This window comes from Crassostrea angulata, chromosome 6 (genome assembly GCF_025612915.1).
Source record: "Crassostrea angulata isolate pt1a10 chromosome 6, ASM2561291v2, whole genome shotgun sequence".
Taxonomy (NCBI): Eukaryota; Metazoa; Mollusca; class Bivalvia; order Ostreida; family Ostreidae; genus Magallana; species Magallana angulata.
The window spans coordinates 54348643-54368417 of record NC_069116.1 but is presented as its reverse complement, the minus strand read 5'-3'; the positions used below and the strand labels follow the sequence as shown (position 1 = coordinate 54368417).

Genomic DNA, 19775 nt, shown 5'->3' with positions numbered 1-19775 from the left:
CATTTTCCTTTTAATTTTGAAACTATATACATCTCATTAAAAGGAATTGGAATTATGTTATTATTAAAAAGACAAAGTCAGAGTGGTCATTATTGTGATGAAGTTAATGGCACACATACAGAATTCAATATAATTGGGTGTGCTGTTCTTTTTCTGACTGGAAGAAGCAATGCAGGGAGAATTAATCGTAACAATCAATACAGGGAGAAATTATTGTTGGCATGTTAAGCAGGTTTAGGTTAGCAATTGAGACCTATTAAGGATGGAGAAAAAGGATTGTGGAACAGACCAAGAAAATTTGATTTGACAGAAACCGTCCATTTATGGTAGTACTTCTTCATTTAGTCCACATTGACTCGACCAGAATTTACAGTGCTGTTTCAAAAGACAGTTACTTGTGCATTGTCAGTATTTGAAATCAATTCTTGCAACAACGAAAATTGTTTTCAATGTTACCACAAATGTCATTTTTACAAATCAAGATGTTGGGAGTAAGAGATGTGGAAGTTAGAGCAATAGATGAATTAGTCTTAATGAATTATCATTTTGACAATTTCTTCTATGATAATTGTTTCATCTTGCAGTTAATGTAGTATAAATCCATAAACATCTAACTAATCTGAATGAATCCTTAATTATCTAAATGATATCTTAGTTAGTCAAGGTTCCCCCTACACAATGAATAAATACCGGTATACCCCCAGTTGTGTATCTGTGTATCTCATATATTTCCCTATTACCAGTATAAATCAAAGTATGCATGCTGAGAACAAATCACATCATCTGTTAGTCAAACATGAATAATCCACCATTTTGGGAAGGCTTACCATTATTTGTCTGGCTGGGAGATTTGCATTCATGACAGTCTATCAGATGCTAGTGCCCAAGTTATAACTCATTCACCGAGTACTGGTTGATGAGAAAATTTGTTGAATGAGAAAAAAATAAAACATTCAAAGTTATTCAACTATAGTTTTCTATGTTTACATGGTATATGTTATACAATCCATACATATAGTCAATAGTTATTAATCAACTCAAAGATTGATACACTGTACATTAAAAGGCCATTGTGTAGTCATTGTCTGCTCATTCGACTGTCAGTGACATATTATACATCATTATGCTGTCAAAACTACCCAGGTAGGATTATTAATGCTGTTTTAGATACATTAAGCTGTTCATTTGTATCACTTTTATATGTTCTCATAAGATTACTTCAAATTTTTCCAGAAGATAGTTTACTTTTTCACTCCAAACCTAAAGAAATACGTATTGCTGCACATTTCTTCAGCGTTACCATCGGTGTCAGAAAGGGCATGCTGCTTTCTGCTTCACAATGCTTTTTGAATGCTTCATTAACACTAAGGTCTGTTGATAAATTTCTCATTTCTTAAGTTGGGTAGTTTGCTATCCTTTAGCTGATTCAGATTCCCTCCTCATTGTCTTGACAATCCTTACTGTTAGCAGTATCCTATAAGTCCTTTCTCTTAAGAATATCCTAGCAATCCAGTATCCTAGCAATCCTTTCTGTTATCTGTGTTCAAGCAATCCTGTATCCTAGCTGTATCCTATCCTAGACCTCAGTGGATAGTTTGACTCCAGAGTCTTCATAATCGTTGGATTCCTGGATAAGGTTCTGTGATTGCTGTGCCAGTTTGTATTCCTGTGAGCGTTTTGTCAAAGCTCGGTTCACAGTAATCGCACCTCCCATCATATACCTCCTGGTTTTAGCACTTAAGATGTAGAACAGCAGACATTTACAGCTCAAAAAGGAGTAGAAGAGCAGCTTCAATGTCACATCCACTTTCTTCATGGCGATGTAATCTATTGTTTCACTCCCTTGAAACATGAGACGGAGAACTTCATACAAAGATTGAAACATGTAAATTATGGCAAACCAAATGCTTAAAATCAGGGCCAGTAGACGCATCTCAAATAAAGCCTCCACCTCCAGAAAATAGTTCTTGAGGTGTTGAATGTCAAATTTCTGCAGGCGATTTCTGCATGTTGAGGAGAGGATGAGGCAGAGAAAGACAGATGTCACTAGAAAAGGGATGAGGTGTTTAAACAAAAAGTCAATGTAAGGTTGGACTTTCTGTGTGAACACCTCCATGGTCATGTCTTGATAGGTGAGATGACACAGACGGTTGACTTGGAAAAAGTCTATGTTTTCCTCGGTCAGGCCAACAGTCCAGAAAAAATGGAGGTTGATGAATGTGAGAAGGACCACAATGAGCAGCAGTGTGGCCTTGGCTCTCTCGCGGGTACACATCCAGTAGATACGATTGGGGTGGTTCATGGAAATGAACACATCTACAGTGATCACAACCATAACCCAGGGTGACAGATACTGCACGAAACTACTCAGAAAGGAGTAGACCTTACAGGAGGCATTGGAGATTGAGATAATATCATTGCTGAGATTCCTCTTATAAATACGGATATACCAATCGTTTCCGCAGTACACACATAGCAAGACCATGTCCAGGATCAGCGTGACCGCAAGGAAGAAACAGCTGGACCAGACGGCGTAACTACAGCGGTACAGGAGGACGACAAGGGGAAGTGTCAGTACCGTACCACAGAACAGGAACACGGGATAGACAAAGGTCTCAACCGCCGCCTCAACGTCGTATATCCCGCCCTCCAAGGAAGGATATCCGTCGATTTGGTAGGAGTCTGACAGGCCCAGACCATAGGTCTCATTATCTGGAGAGAAAAAAAGATTAGGCTTGTGTATAAATATTGTATTTATTCATGGAACAGATAATCCATTTTCAATAAAAATGCATTGTTTTCTTATACTTTTGAACTTTTTTTCTATTGCATTGTTGCAAAAAGGCATATTTATTTTGGTTACTTGGCAGAATTTATGCTCTGCAAAAGTTTGCAAAAAGTCCTTTCTCAGAGGAAGTTTTATTGGCGTTTTCCCTCTAGGAATTGACTTTCCAGAAGTGTTTGCACATTATCATGTTAAATTTTCAAAGAGTGGTTAAGCAGTATCTCTCAAATTGATACTTTTATTTGTCAAACTGTGTGACAAGACTCGCATAAGAATCCATAAAATTGGTATAATCTTGTACAGGGTTTCTAATTCAGGATTCAGTTGACTTAAAAAACCAGAACCGCTGAAAACTCGGGCCATTAAAATCAATATGGATATACATGGCCATAATCGGGACTGATATAAGCTCCCAGATGGGACCAAGTGAGCGCGACAGACGGGATTATTTATGATGCAAGGGACCAGATTACTGTCGGATAGATGAGTCAAGATAGCCGGACCCGGCTACGGAGCTGTCAGGGCACCAGTTATCCCCCTTGTCACTTCATGCTGCATTAGATGTGAAATATCACAGAATCACAATTTCATAGCAGGCCTCATCTACTCCTGCTGTTATTAGATTTGTGCAGTCTTTGATATTTCAGCTCCAGGCTTAGGTAAGCCTGTCGTACGTCAGAACCATGGTCTGGCGATTTATCTAGCGTTTCTATCGGCAAAGACTGGGCCTCCTTCATCAGTTTGGTCGACCGGATTCTGTGGCTTTCAAAATATTAACCTCTGTGTGGTTTTTTATAGTTTGTTCAATATGAATTTCCTAACATTAATGTCCTTTTGGTTTTTATTCTCAGCATCTTATAAGGTTTTTTTTTTATCTGTTCTGATAGTGCAATCTAATAGACATCTGCCTTTATAGCTTACAATAATCATTTTATTCCTTCATTCAGGGATGATGAGTGAATTAACTACCATCATTTATTTTTTGCATGGGTAATATTTTATTGATCATGGCAAGTTGTGTTTAATAAGGGCTTCTTTTAAATGATGTTAATTGGTGATCAAACTAGGAACTACTGTGTTTGAAATAGAGGCTGTTGTTTTTACAGTGATATAATGCAGTTTTAATATTTCTTCGTCTGGAACAAATTTTACAACTAATATATATATGTGGTTTTTATTTTTATGATAAGATTATTCTTATACCTCAGTCTTTACCCTTTGCACCCTGTGTTAGAAATTAAGGTTAGAATTCTCCCTATTCATGACAAGTATTTAGATCAAAACAAGGATTGTAATATCAATGCACAAAACCAAATTACCTCAATAATTTTTGATTGCAAAAACAAATCTATAACTTAGACAGCATCACTTAAAGGAGGTAGATTTAAAACTTCTGATGTTGTATGAGTATTTTGAAAAAGTACTCTTACGAAACTCGCATGATTAAGAGTGACCATTGTGCTATGTAAACGCATTGAATTTTGTGTCTATATGTGACTTTTATACAATGAAAGTGAGTGTTGTAAGATAATGTGATAGAATCGCACGATAGACCAGATGATGTCGCATCATGCGTTTCATCATACAAATGCTCATAAGAGTCAGAGGGGGAATATATACCACCCGTTTTCGACACAAGAGAATATACCACCCAAGAAGATGACAAAAGCAACAGCCAAAATCGAGGTAATTTGTGGCCTGAAACAGATATGCTTATACAGTATACACTGTATAAGGGTACTTATTGCCCTAGTTTTATTTTTGCTCATTTCGCTCTTTTTGTCAGTTAGCGGAGTAAGAATTGGCGAATTCCAATGTCTCGCATTATTTCAGACTCTTTTTTACCACAAAATTGATTGGGTAATTCAAGACGAGGCAAAATCATAAGTAGAAGCGAAAATATCACGTGGCAAAAATAACCCTGTATCCAGTATATACTGTACTAGTGGCAAAGCATGGAAACTGAAACCGATAAATCTTGCAATGATGGTAAATGTTGCAAAATTACATGAGACATGTTGAGCAACAGTCTCATGGTCACACAACACACAAACAGATGAGATTTATCTTGCGTTCTTTATAAATCATGCATCTCTTTTGCAAGTACACAAAACATAAAACGTTTGTATTAATGTTGGTGTGTAGCACTGCAATAATTTAGATTGCATTCAGTTACATCTGAATAGTGTGCATTAAAAATAGTGTCCACTTTTAATGCCCCCCTTCGAAGAAGATATGATAATATCTAGTCAAGTTCGATATAGGGTACGATCGAGCCATTTTCAACAGGCGGCTCTTGGACGTAAAAATTCTAGTTATTTGCAGTTTCCGCTCATTTTCTTCGCAGGAGATGAACATATTGAAATGAAATTTGGTGTAGAGGTTTATCCTGATAATATCTAGGTCAAGTTCGATATTGGGAATGATCGAGCCATTTTCGACAGAGTTATGCCCTTTGGACTTAAAAAATTCCAAATTTTTGCAGTTTACGTTCATTTTCTTTGTGGATGTTTCCCAGGGAGGGGGGCATAAGTGTTTCACAAACATCTCTTGTTTAAAGAGACTTGATGGGACACAAAAATGCATGCAATGGATGTGAGAGCTCGTGGAACATATGCGTTTGCTCGTGCAAAGCCAAAAAATTCTGATTGGAAAGTTAGATGTGAAAGGTTTTAGCAAAAAATTTTTGCAAAAATTTCCAAGGTTTTTGGAAAAGATCTATTACATGTATATTTTAAAGTAAAATCTTATTTTGAAATAAACTTTACTACGAAGATTTAGTTTAATCAACAAAGGGAGACAATTTTTCAAGAAAAGGCCAAAGTCAAGGTCATATGGACACAATAACTGAAGTATTTGAATTAATTCCATTTTAAATTTGTTATTAGTACCTCAAGTAAAAGAGCTGGTAATCAAAGTTCAAGAAAATAAATTGTGAAAAATTTTCATATATTCTAAAACTTGTGGAAAAATAAAAATATTTCTGTCAATTTAATGATAGATATAATCTATTAAAGTAATGAAATAAAAGTCAACTGTATAAATAAAAAAGATCAAAATTTCTATGAAAAACACTGTTCTATTCTGATTTATTTTGATTTCATTTAAAAGTTGCAGTCATGTAGGAAAGGTATTCCATCATATTCTAAACATCAATTTTGAATTTAACTTGTTTGAGATAGTTAGAATACTTGAATGAAATGATGCTGAGATCAGTTGATGAATATTCAATTTTCATTTGATCTCCATTCTTTAATATGAAGTTTTCAAAAATGTTTGTAATAACTGAAAATGTGGCACTTAAAAGTAGATTAAAACATTTTAAAATGTGGGCAATGTTTTCCCTGATAAGATATAGTGAGGCATTTATGAGATAATTATATGTATCTGAAAATGAAAATTCCCCAATTGTAATTCCTTATTAAGCTAAATACCAGTTGATCATATTGAAAAAAAACTAACCTTGATAATAAATTTTGGGATATTCCATTGTAAAACCGAATCTACAACAACTTGAATTTCATTTTCTAACCAGGTGTCAATAAATCCCAGAATTATTATGGATAATAATTTGCCATGTTTAAGTTTAGCTTCTTCCTACACACCAGCCTTCCCCTCTCATGGAAGCCAGGCTCCTTCCTCCCACTGCACAGCCTGCTTTTATACAGAGGCAGCGGCTCGACTCGGTGTATACAGAGGTTGAACGATCTCAATGTTTGACAGGCGCTTATGGAATTCCAATGTTAATGAAAAACCAGGGAAGGCAGTCACTTCCCAGTGACCTGCTTATATACATCTACTCTATCTATCAACGATCTGTGGGGGTCACTTTTGATGATGGGCCTTACAGTTGCTATCAGAGAGTTTAATTACTGCTGCAGCCACAAGAATTTGCACTCTAAGAATTAACTTCCAAGTTATAGTACATTTTTTTGCAGCGAGTTTCGGTTCAATTTGTTGCGATCAAATTGAATTTTTTTTATGCTGTTTTGTTTTCTGAAGGGTGAAAAATTGCACTCAGTATATTGGTTAAGTAGGATTAATTACCTGCTGTCAGATATTACTTGTACTTTTAGTTGCCAGGTTTTGTGATCATGATCGGTAGTAATACAGACACTGGGATGTTCTAATCATTGATTAATCAAGGTACTAGGTATTGAGATCTTAATTCTCAAATTTTTTTTATTGTAATTCAATTATAAAATAACCAGGGTACTATTAAAAAATTCTAAATACATGTACTCAAAAAGTTTTATTGTTTTTTTATAGGTAAATTATCCAAAGAAATCTTATTTCCTTAATACTTATAACATTTAATGTTTTTTTGTAACCATAAATGGAATCGTTTGGTGTTTGATTATCTTGGACTACATGTTTCTGAAGGAAAATAATAAGAAACTGACAAGCTGTCAATTGTAATACATGATAACAATAATTTCTGGAGGTAAATTCAGAAGTTTCTTATACTCTGTTGAACAGAGCTGAAGTTGTCATGTGCTTTTGTCAGGTCTATGATAGGCAATTAGGATGGAGATACATCTATAGCTAACCAAACTGATGAGGATCTGTCATATTGGGATACAAATTAGACTGGGAGTTCCTTTGAGTTGAACAAGACTCGCCTTCCATACAAGGATTGTTCAAGGGTTTTTTGTTTTTATTTCTGGCTTTTGAATTTTTTTTCTTGTTTTTTTTTTGAAATTTTATTAGTTTCCACATTAATCTTAATGACTTGGTGTCTTAATGATATTGAATGTCAAGTCTCGTAAAGAAAACTTCTTATTTCATGTCAGATAATGTTTGCTTCCATAAGATGAAAAAAAAATTATTAACTTTTATAATAGGTTCATATTTCTGTATTATATACTAATCTAAGTGAATGAATATAACAAATAACATACAACAAAGTACATTTGTTGACTGTTGGGTATTTGTAATCATTTTTAGAATTTCATATATTGGTCCTTTAGTTTCAGACGAGAAATGTTGCAGGTATTGTTAAGTTATTTCTTGTATAAGTCGTGCAATTTCACTAATTTCTTACATAAGACATACAATTTCACTAACTTCTTACTTCACTGATTTCTTACTTTAGACATACAATTTCACTAACTTCTTACATTAGGCATACAATTTCACTGATTTCTTACATTAGACATTCAATTTCACTAACTCCTTCGTTAGCCATTCAATGACATGTCCTATTTGTCTTGTTAATTGCTTATTGTCACAGCATTGGCAAAGAGAAAGGGGGGAACCATGAGTCTTTAATTCCTCTAGGGGGCAGTGCAGTCACTGCCAAGTTCAGACATGGTTCTTGGTCTCAGAAATGGATTCTATTCAGGAAACCTTGTCATCTTGGCAGGTCAGCTGGCTGGTGCGAGTGAGGCTGTTGCCTCAAAGTTCAGAGAGTCCTTATTGAAGCCCAAGGAATAAATTTGATGAATAAACGTGGAAGCTAGCTTTGCTGAATATAGTAGATTAATAGTTCAGTTTATATCTCTCAAGAGGAAAATCTTCTCCTGGCTATTGATTGTTGAATGAGTTAACTGGATTGTGTGATTAACATGGAAAGTTTCAGAGTTATATAGTTTTGGAGCAGTCAAATCATACTTACAGCCTTTGAATGGTCTGTCTGCAGGCCTTATCAAAATTCCCCCTTTTACCATATACCATGGTTTTTGTGTCACAAATTTTCCATATATAGTTGCTTAAAAGTTTATTTTGTTGGATCAAGATACAAATCAAGATTCAAGTTTGTGTGCCTTAACATGTTTTATCTTTCTTATGACCTTGACATGACTTTTCCTTATTTTCTACTGTGGGCACTGTCTCTTAGAGGCTATATGTTCATTAAAGATATTGTTAATTAAATTAATGCAAACCTGGAACATACATGTGTGTGTTGCTGGTAGTTTTAAAAAACATTCCTTATGACCTTGACCTCATGTTCAAACAATGGATTTGACAGCTCAGTGCATCATTTTATTATGCATATTAGAGGAGTGATAGTTATGATCAAACAGTCATGATATAGCATAATCTAATTATCTAGCAGATGCCGTGTTTTAACTATTGATATTAATCTTAGAATTGACAAGAAATTAACAAAGTATTTCTTTCTTCACATAAACAAGCACCAGTCCTTGTAACTAGAGACATGGCCTTGATTCTAGAGAACTAATTTCTTTGGTGTATGACAACCCAGGGATTCTGAATTCTAAGGGTATTATTCAGGAAATCTCTAGAGACAGCCTCCAAGATAAATGCACGATGTATAACAGATCCCTTATGAGACAGAATGTGTTAGACAATTGTGTGAAGATATTTAGCTATCTATTTCATTTTAATGGTAATATTAGGCTCAGCTCTCAGTCTAATGTAGCAGTTCTGAATGTCAGCTATTGGTCGCAGTGGTTTCTGTCATTGTGTGTGGGTGTTGACTATGATCGCTGGTCTCTCTCTCCTGTTTTTCTCTCGGGTGTCATTACAAACACAGAGATACAGAGGCAATGATTGCTGACCTGTGAAGTGGGTCCATTTATACCTCCTTTTGATTGCTAAGTAATGAACTGAGAGTTACAAGGCCACATTTTAGTGTTATTTATGCAATAACCTCTCCATATTTCAGGAAGTCAATAAAATGGGTTCTGATTTTGATTTTTCAATGTCATTTTTTCCTTTTCCTGTAATTAATTGCAGGCAATTGAGTGCTTAGGTGGCACGGGACAGTTTTTTTGATACAATTCATTGTAGCCTCAGGAACTCTGTAACTAGAATTTCCTCAGTTCCCATTCCGCACAAATACCTTTAATTCACTCTTTATAAGGCCAATCACCAATTTCTGAAGAAAATTACTAATCAAAACCTGTAAAATTCTCTACATACTGGTTTTTATGAGATTTTGGACCCTTTCATATTTTGCTAATTTTTCATGATTTTTCAGCTTTTTAGACCTCCCCCAGCTAATTCCCTGCAGAGGGTTGACCTTCTGAACTGCATGCATGTTGCACTATCACATGTCAGAAACTTACCAATGTATAGTTTACAATGTCCCATCCACCTACTTTTCGTGTTATTTTACCTCCCGTCTGTAACTTGCAAACTCACAGTGTAAAGTCAACACAACAGTCATAGCCGCAGGTTTCGCATTTTACTTCTGATTCTCATGTACCTAACATAAGGGGCCTACATATTGCATATCAATTTCAACAAGAGACACCCCTCTAACTAATGATAATCATTAAAAATCATTTCATGAATTTTAGCAACACTCATAAGCCTTCAAGTACAGCAACTCTCAATTTTACAAAAATATTGACTGATACTTTTTCCGAAACTGTCCCTTGCTACCTTAACCTCTCTCTATGTAGTGAAACTGCCAAGGGGGTTAATTTTCAAATGACTTTTTATTGTTAGACCAATATGAGCAATGCTGGTTCTGCTTCTGGCATTTTTTGTCTAGTGTCAGTTATTTTAATCTAAGGGATGTACAGGTCTTTAATTGACATATTCCTGTAAAACTTTTGCCTGCTATGATAGTAATTGCGCATGAATGTATTTTCTCAGAATTAAAAAATGGTAAGTTTAAGAAAACTGGAGTAACCATGGTCTAATTATATAACATTGCATTAGTTTAAATAAATAAACTTCTGATATATTTTTGTCATCCACACAAAAAATTTGCTTTATTACAGTAAATTGTTATGCCCCAGCCTGCTCTAGAATACAAACACTGTTTGTAGTGGTCAACAGAGCCTCCATGCAACTCATACTAATTAAACGCGAGGAATTAATATCTGCTTAAAATCGTGAGGAGCACCCTACGCTGATTTTAAAATTTCGCCATGATTTTACAGGGTTGAGAACTATAAGAAATGTTCGCGATAGTTAAACTGAACTGCCAGTCAACAGACTTTGATCTATCAGACCGCCAGTCAATAGAATGCGATCGATTGGACCGCCGGTCAATAAACTGCAATTTATTGGACCGGCAACGTATTTTAGAAAAAGTGAAATTGCTTCAAGATTAATAGTATACAATTATTTAATGCTTGAGCAGTCAATAGACCAGAATATTTTTCCCTTGGTGCAGGGAACAGCTCAGTATGATCTATTGCCCTTGGCCGTTGGCCTCGGGCAATAGATCATACTGAGCTGTTCCCTGCACCTCTGGAAAAATATTCGGGTCTATCAACTGCTCAAGCATTAAATAATTGTATACTATTGGACTTTCTCTCTTTCTCTCTCTCTCTCTCTCTCTCTCCGTAAATATTAGCTAAAGGACTAAGTGAACCATGGCTAATGTTTTGCCAGATGAGATGAATGCCTCATTTGAAATAACACCAAGATGTTGATATTGATGGCAGAACAGAATGAAATACAATTGAACGTCTTAATCAAATTGCTTGAGGGTTTTTTTTAGACAGAGTAATCACATTTTATGTAAATGCAACTTGCTCCAACAAAGCACTCATATGGTTTCAATATGTAGGGTTGAGACAACTTCTAATCATCCATATTCAACCCTTTATGAAAGAAGATAAACGTTACTCGGTACTGATCGACTTCAAAGAGTTTGCATATCTGTGTTACAAATTTTTCTGCTGGTGCAACGTTTCATTCAAAATCACAATAGATACAACTTATTCTTTTTAATTTCTGAATCAACAATTTAACTCTCAGATTAATATAAATAGCATTTTTTGCAATTGAATGATTTTGCACTGGAACTATTCCACAGAAGAGTTCAGTTATACAGTATAATAGCAAAATTATGGCCCAAAGCAATTTTTTTTTTTGGTGAGTATAAAGAAACATAATCCAATTTTGAACTAAATTCAAAAATCTCAAATCCCTGGTATTGAGTAAAGTTAACATTAACTGAATTTCTTTAAGGTAAGATTATCAATTACTTTAACATTTTAATTATTTTATGTTACATGCATTATAAAGTTATGTTAGAAATAAAACATGCCAATTTATAGCGATGCAATTTTGCCTCCAACTATTTTGTCCACAACGAAATAAGATTAAAGGATATTGTTATGATACTAAACTAAAGCCAAATTTTTCAAAAATTAATACAAAAGACACAAATTTGATTTTTGGAAAAAATAGTACCGGTATTGTAATTTTTAGGGATTGTTTTGTATAAAAAGCTTAAACTGTTCCAAATGGAGTTAAAGCTGGCTAAGGCTTAGCTAATTATGTAATAACCCTTTATCTACCAAATAATGTAGCTTTCAAACATTTAATGATTAATATAAAAGATAAAACAATAATTTGAACAAAATTTTAATGTAACATCAAGTACCCTGGTTTGTTGAATTAACCTTGTGCAATTGGCATGCCATATTACGACAAAAGCAACACAGGTCACTCAATATAGTTATCCAGTAGTTTTATAGCCAATTTGAAAAAAAACCTATCTCAACATTATCATACCTACACCAAAGAAGACTTTGAAATTTATTGTATTGAATGTGTTTTGATACAAAAAGGGAAGGAGAAGAGCTCTTTCCTCAACAGATGGGTGTAATTATGTTGAAGATAATGATTAATTCACAAGCTTTGTTGTATCTGAGTTTTTTCCTTAGACAAAGATAGATTGACATATTTGGCTGTATCCACAAGTACACTTCTTTTCATAAGTTTTATAATTCATTATCTCCGTAACCACTACATCAGTCAGGTGCTTTAATTTCAAGATAAATCAAAGAAACAACAGATTTATGAAATGATGTAAATACTCTCATACATGTATATCACATTGGATTCAATACAGTTAAGCATGGTTGTAGCGAATACAGTTATAATGAATTGCTCTTAAAGCGAATTGATTTTTATTCCCCGTGACTTTGTTACATGTTGTAAGTTTGACGGACATAACCAAATACGCTTATGATGAAGCAAAATCGCCCATCCCTGGCACTTTGTTTTAAGCGTGTTTTACTGTAATTAGTTGGAACAATTTGGTTTATCAAGGCTTATTACTTTATGGTATCATTACAAGAGAATTAATCAAAATTGTTCATAGCTCATTTGCAATCTTTGAATTGATTGGTATAGATAAGACTACAAGAGTTGTCATTCTTGAAACACATTGAATAGTCTCTGGCAAATAAAGTGTTTACATATAGATTAGTACATGTAACGGGTACATATAAAAGTGTACATATTTGTTCCTACCCTTTTGCTTCAGGACTATATAACACCATACCAAGGACTTTAATAATAATTTTTTGACTATTTGACAGGAGATTCTATTAGTAATTCACAAAACATTTTTGTCTCAGAAAAAGGCAATATATTTTACAAGGACTGGGACGTGGTCTTAATACTCATCAGAATTGATCATTTTGAAATGCTCTTGTTGAAGACAAGGCTAATTAATAACCCCTACTGGATGTTACAAGAAATGTTTGTACCAAATGATTAAGTCAGTCAAAGCATTTTACAGTACTGCCTACCGGTATATATCTATATGGTATATACCCATAGGCATGAGCCTGTGGTCTCCTGTACTTTTACCGATAAATTGGTACATGTATTATCATTTCATGCAATGAATCCAGTTCTCGACATATTAGATTTGTTTCACATATCTATTTCAATGCTTATAAAATCGGCTGTTCTTAAAATGATTTAACTTTAAAAATTAACTGATTAAGATGGGTTTTTCATTTATTTCGGAAAGCTTGAGAAGACTTGATAGAAGTTGATTTGAGTTATACCAGTACCTTGCATTTCTTTTTGTAGCCAAGGTAATATGACTTGTTCAGCCCAGACTTTTTCACAGGTCCTTTTGAACAGATCCTTTTGGCATTGTGGGATTACCACAGGGGGTAATCGGGTCAACTCAGGGTCAGGGTTCAAAATCAGGTTAATGTCCTTCCAAAAGATGGTCATGGTTACCTACGTAAAAAAAGTAAAAAGAAGAATTAATTTGTCAGTGAATCTCAGAAATTAAGAAATATTCAAAGTTGTCTTAAAAAAAAGAAATTGATTATATGTACTGTAGCAAAATGGCTATAGCTATATATTAACAGTTTAAAGGTACCGTAATTCAAATGAAAATATCTGATTATGCAAGAGCCATTTTATATTTATTATGCAATTAAATTGATACTAAAAGTTCCATCAGTAACATTTCTCTCTGTGGTTTTAAGGTTTAAACCTCTACGTTAAATGTCTATAAACATGATAACTATATAAACAGCTGAGTAATACAAAATGCTAAACATCAAGAACCTATTACCTAACTTAAGATATTTTTCAACACAATATGTTAAGTATGTACTGATAATAATCTTTTTCTGTAATGCTTTCCATTTTTGAGTTATCTTTCTTTGTGTTTTGTAAAAATTTTGGTCACCAAGCCTAAAAATTTTCCAACTCAGAATATGACATTTTTTAAACTTTATGAAATTTAAATTTTCAAAAAATATGTTCTATGTCAAAGAGCAAGCACATTTTATAATGTCATACAAACTGTGTCAGATTGGTGAAACATCATGTCATTCATTATGTGTTCACCACAAAAAGTTTAAATAGCGTACATCTCTTTCTGACTCTCTCTGCTTACCCATGTCTCGGTAATGCCCTCCCTCTCCAAGTTAATTGAACCAGGTAATATTTATTAACCAATATTTGATATTGGCATAAGTTTTTCAATTATTATCGCTAATAGGAACAAATTAACGTTTTTTTAGTCGCATCAGAATAACACATCTAGGTACCATATGTAGTGAACAACTTTGTATGATTTATAGATTAATGTATTGACTTGTGATATTGACAACATTCTCTCGGACAGAGATATTGTAACAGCTTGCTGGGGATAGATCTAATTCAGGTTTTTGTAGATGAAGTCAATCCCTAATATGATCATGCTTTTGTTTAATTAATATGCATTTTAATAATGCACTATTTAAATATCCTAAACACTATGAAATCCTTTAAATTCATGGTGGCCAATTTTCATGTTCATGATTGATTACCTAACCAGATTGTAACCTTTCTTAACTTTAAAAGTAAATTTTCTTCCAAAAAATTGATTATGAAAATTATGCAATACATTTTGCAAGTAAACAGTTTCAATGTGAAACAAAAATAAGGAACTTGTAAGTACGAGTTATTTGTTACTATGAATAATTTCATTTATTGCTGAGCATACTCTACCTTAACAGCAGCAATATTGACCCGAATCCTGTCCTTGTAAATAAATGTTTTCACTTAATATAAACCCTCATCAAAACTGTGAAGGCCTCGATTCACAGTTACTGGTCTTGTATCACACAGTGCTCCTCTAGTCCCAAAATTCATTGATTCTTCAGAGCTTATATAGTCAACTGATGAATTGACATCAAAATGTGCAGATACATGTACAGACACCAACTGTTGCAGTAGAAAAGAAATAAAAAGCTTTTTGCAAGACGGAGACAAAAATTATCAATTTATGAGAAAATTCAGGGACGAAAAATTAATATTCCCATAGGATATTAAATAGGCATAACTGATGTTGTCACATTTGCTGAAATGCACCAGAGAAGCGTTTTCCATTTGTATCAATAACGTTATATGAAAACAAGTTCCCAGCATTATTATTAACTTATGAGATCATAATTACCAGTATCATATCTTGCAAAAGTTTGTCACTCATTTTAGAATACATGTGTGTCAGCTCAAGTAAATTATTCATTGCAACCATTTTGTTAGATAAGAAAAAGCACAGGTCCAACTAAAGAATAATGTACTCTACCTACCTGAACATATCTGCAAGTTTACATTGAATGACCTGTCTAAGCTAGGTGAGAAGTGTAGGACAGAGGCACGTATTAGTCAGTGTCCAATGATGCCTAAGTACCAGTGATAATCCACAATATAATGATTTTTACTTAATCTGTAATGAAATAGATGGAGGCAAGCCATGCTTGCGTGTTGATTGCTTCATCATTAATGGCAGGATAAAAGAGGGCAGAAGCTTGTAGTTTGGAATATGAAAAATGCTACGACTAGTTTGCTGTTGTTGAAAAATTACATGGAAGTCAATAGTATACTGACATTTTATATAAAGAAAGCAACTTCAGTTCCTCAGATCTAGAGGCGGGGGGTCCTAAGACCCCCATCTGGAAAATTCTTAATATAAAAATTATGTTGTAAAATTACCATATTTATTTAATACTGTAGACCTCAGCGCCCCCCCCCCCCCCCCCAACTTTAAGATGTTTATGATTACATTATGATAAGATGGTTTTTCACAATTTTTAAAATAATTTTGAGAGAGTTAATAATTATCTCTCATAGGGTTACTACAAATTTTAGTCTTTAAGTTTCTCAGAAGACTTTTTGTGGAAGGGACATAATTATATGGACAAGCAATCAATGTAAGAACTATACGTCTATTTTAGCTGAGGAACTGAGCTTTATTTTTTGTGTACATATATTGATATCTGTCTGGTTCAGTTTCTCAATTTAGCAGAAACATATTAGATTGCTTTCTTTCTTTAATTTCTCGCCCTGGCAGATCGTAATTGGGATCCGCATTCCTCATTGTTGGTTTGTGGGTTTAATCCGAAATCTTATTTAACCAGGAAATAGCTCTCTTTCTTCTGTAGATGAGGGTTCTTGATCAATGTTGCCCTCATCTGTGATGGACCCTTTTTGGCTGATGAAATCGTAGCTATCACTGTTTCATTGGCTTGTCTCTGATAAAAATGTCTAGGCAGAATAACCAATTTAGTGTCTCCCTCTAGACTTTATTCAGCACCACTTAAACACATGTCATCTTTCCAAAGTATAAGAGCTTGTTGTACCTAGTTTTAGTTTATCAAGCCATTTGGCTGTAGAGGTCTCACCTGTGTGGATGCCATGTCTTGTGTCTTGCATCGCTAAGTTACTTGCTCACATTGAAATTATAAATTTTTACTCAATTTTTTCAATCCAGGACAATACTTACATCAAATAAACAAGTCAATACTTTAAATGCACATAAAACATTTAGAAATAAATGCACAAAATCTAAGCCCTTGAAAGGAATGCTTCACTTGGCTTCAGATATCAGGTGAGTAATCCGGTGATACAAAAATGTTTATATACCTGTTTGACAGTGCCCTGTTCAGCTGTAAGGGTATGGTGTATAAACTCTGTTTACGTCCCTTTTACAGAACCTTAAAACTTAACGTAGTTTAACGTGAATAAAGTAAAATCTTGGATATAGGAAAGTTTTGTTGGGCTTACTCCACACAAAATTATGTATATTGCAAATTGGCCTTACTCAGTGTTATAGACTTGTTTTAGGAAAAAACATGGACCGTTCCAAAATTACGTGGACACAACTACTATCTATTCTTACAGACATCAAAAAGTAATGAAATTTTACAGAAACAAATTTGTTCATGACTAGAGTAGACTTTAATAATATTTCTAATTCTGCATTCATTTTTTATGACATATAGTGCTGTAATATGTATGTACTGAGCACACTAGATATGATTTGCAAAATAAAAAGCAATTTAACATATATTAAATCAATTGTATTCACTCTGATTCTTGTTCAATATCAGCAAAATTTTCTCTGGTTTCTTATCATTATTCTAACATTACGGATTTACAACTCTGATGTAATATTTTGGGTATTAACAAAAATACATTTGAAATTCTTATGTGTGCTCTCTTTAAGAAATAAACAGCAAGTTTAAAAGTTCACCGAGATATGAACTTGGTTGGTACGCAATCAAATCCTGTGAAGCCCAAAGGGCTTTGATCACATACCAACCGAGTTCATGTCCCGGTGAACTTTTTATCATTGCTGTTAATTACTTATATTTACATTAGAGAAAGGCAAATTGTTCAGAATTGTTACAATTAGTACAGAGATTTTATGTTTACAATGATCCAACTATCAAACAATAAGCGTGTGCTATGATCATTGTGACGTCATGAAAGAGTTCATACAGTATTGAACGTTTCCGCTATTCTTTAGGTTCATATAAGGAAACATATTTGCAAATGTTAATATTAAAAAATGACCACAAAAATAAACATTGAACGACTGCATAAGATAGATAACAATATATAGATAGTGGAAATGGAATGCATTCAGATATGACTACACACATATTTTTTACAACGGTGAAGTGTGAGATTTTATTTTTGATTTACAGCAAAACTCGGTTATAACGAAGTCACTGGGACCTAAGAAATTACTTCGTTATATCCGTAATTCGTTATAACCGTATAAAAATTCATTAAATTTACATAGCTGGGGATCCAAGATGACTTCGCTATATCCGTGAATTCGCAATATCCGTGTTCGTACTAAACGAGTTTTACTGTATTTGTGTCATCAGATATTTTTCCTATTAAAAAATCTGCGTAATTTTTTAACAGCCCTTGTACAGATATAGAAAAGTAAATCACCACACGACCCTAGGGCTTCACTATAACTGAGTTTTACTGTACATATTCGATCAGCAGAACTAATAACAGGGTAATTCAAGGCAATGGGTTTGAACTCCCAACCTTCTACAGTGTTGTTGCACTGTTTATTCATCCTCAATGACAGTATTGAAATATTTACATTTCACTGTCTGTGTGTGATAACACTACAAATAAATTTTGTAACATATAGTTCAATCCATTTCTTCAATGATTATTTTAGTAATTAATCGTACAATTGCTAAAAATCTTATAGATATAAGTAATAAGGAATCATTCAAAGGTGATCTAAAACAGTCAAACACGATCCAATCTATCATAGAGTCCTGTGGGTATTATTGGATTTGATCATCCCAACTGTATTTGATCAACTCATAATATTCAAAGGATGATCCCTTATTCCTTAATCAAAGCAAAATAATTTAGAACAATCTTGATTATTGATCTTGTCAGTCCTTTGCATTTGAAATTAAATTACAAATCCAAGTTGAACTGTTAAATTGATTTAGTTGCATGTATTATGGCAGTTAAAGATGTAACAAGTGTAAATGTTACAAGAACATGTCATTTAAATTGGTTGTTGAATAACTACCAGTATTGATTCTGTATTTATCTAAAAAGAAATTCTTGCTGCCTTTATGGAATTTTAAGGAAAAAACATTTTGAAAACATTTATTTTCTGCTTACCTCTTAAACGAGTGGTATGTATCTCCCCACTTGTTGACAACACTAACATCCACTGAAATCCTCACTGCTGTAGGCTACGCAGAAGTAGGGACCAAAGCTTTGGTGATGAAGGTCTAGAGGAAAGGGCAGTTATGTTCCAGAACTTCACATAACAGCATCTGATTTGATTATAAGAGCAAGGCTTTGTGTGGAAGAAGATCTTCTAATGTAATACTGACCGATTTATTCAGTCCATAAGAATTTACAAGTATAGGCCTTATTGGTATGGCTCTCTCTCTCCATTAAGATTGTCAGAGAGTTTTCAAGCCTAAACCTTAATGGGAGTTTTTTATTGGCTAACAGAATCAGGTGCTAATGGATCTGTTGTCATTACTCCTCAAGTCAGCTGTATGTTATTTGATTTTCCTGAAATGAATTTGTGTTTTGCTCAATATGGATATAAAAGGATAGAGTTCAAGGGAAAAGTCGGTGTCTTCTGTTTTGCTAAAAACAAAATAATTTTTTTATTATTAACGATCTCCGATCCTCAGAAACGTTCATTAACTTTGAAATATCCAGAATTTTTTATTCATACTATAAATCTGCCTTTTTTAGACAAATTTGATAAGTTTTGTAGTGTTAATATTAATTACATTTAGTTATTCAACAAACTTATTAGCTTATAGTGGTTTCACAGAGAACTACTCCACACTGGTTCGATCCTCTGATACAGCTGTACAACTGTCTTTTTTTCTTCTAGTTTGATCTCAACTTGTATATTTATTACATTATATCTATTGTGGGCAAAATTGCAAATTACAGTAAAATGCATGGATACCATCAGTAAATTTCTTTTTATTTCCATTATTTATAAAGTTTGAAG

The 19775-nt window shown here is 33.8% G+C and overlaps 2 protein-coding genes across 6 annotated transcripts in view; one reads left to right on the top strand and one right to left on the bottom strand.

Annotated features, from left to right (window-relative positions):
- Positions 1-19775, top strand: part of LOC128187377 (RAB11-binding protein RELCH homolog) — a 41424-nt gene that overhangs the window by 18160 nt on the left and 3489 nt on the right. The window lies entirely within an intron of this gene.
- Positions 959-19377, bottom strand: LOC128187378 (uncharacterized). Of its 4 annotated transcripts, none has more exons than XM_052857809.1 (3): positions 18914-19377; positions 13528-13702; positions 959-2712 (listed from the first exon to the last, which is right to left on the bottom strand). In XM_052857809.1, exons 2-3 carry the CDS (start codon positions 13694-13696, stop codon positions 1577-1579), a joined length of 1305 nt encoding a protein of 434 aa, XP_052713769.1. In that variant the 5' UTR covers positions 13697-13702; positions 18914-19377; the 3' UTR covers positions 959-1576. The 4 variants fall into 4 exon arrangements, with proteins under 4 accessions (XP_052713769.1, XP_052713768.1, XP_052713770.1 ...); XM_052857808.1 differs by lacking the exon at positions 18914-19377 and adding an exon at positions 14969-15178; XM_052857810.1 differs by lacking the exon at positions 18914-19377 and adding an exon at positions 14373-14506.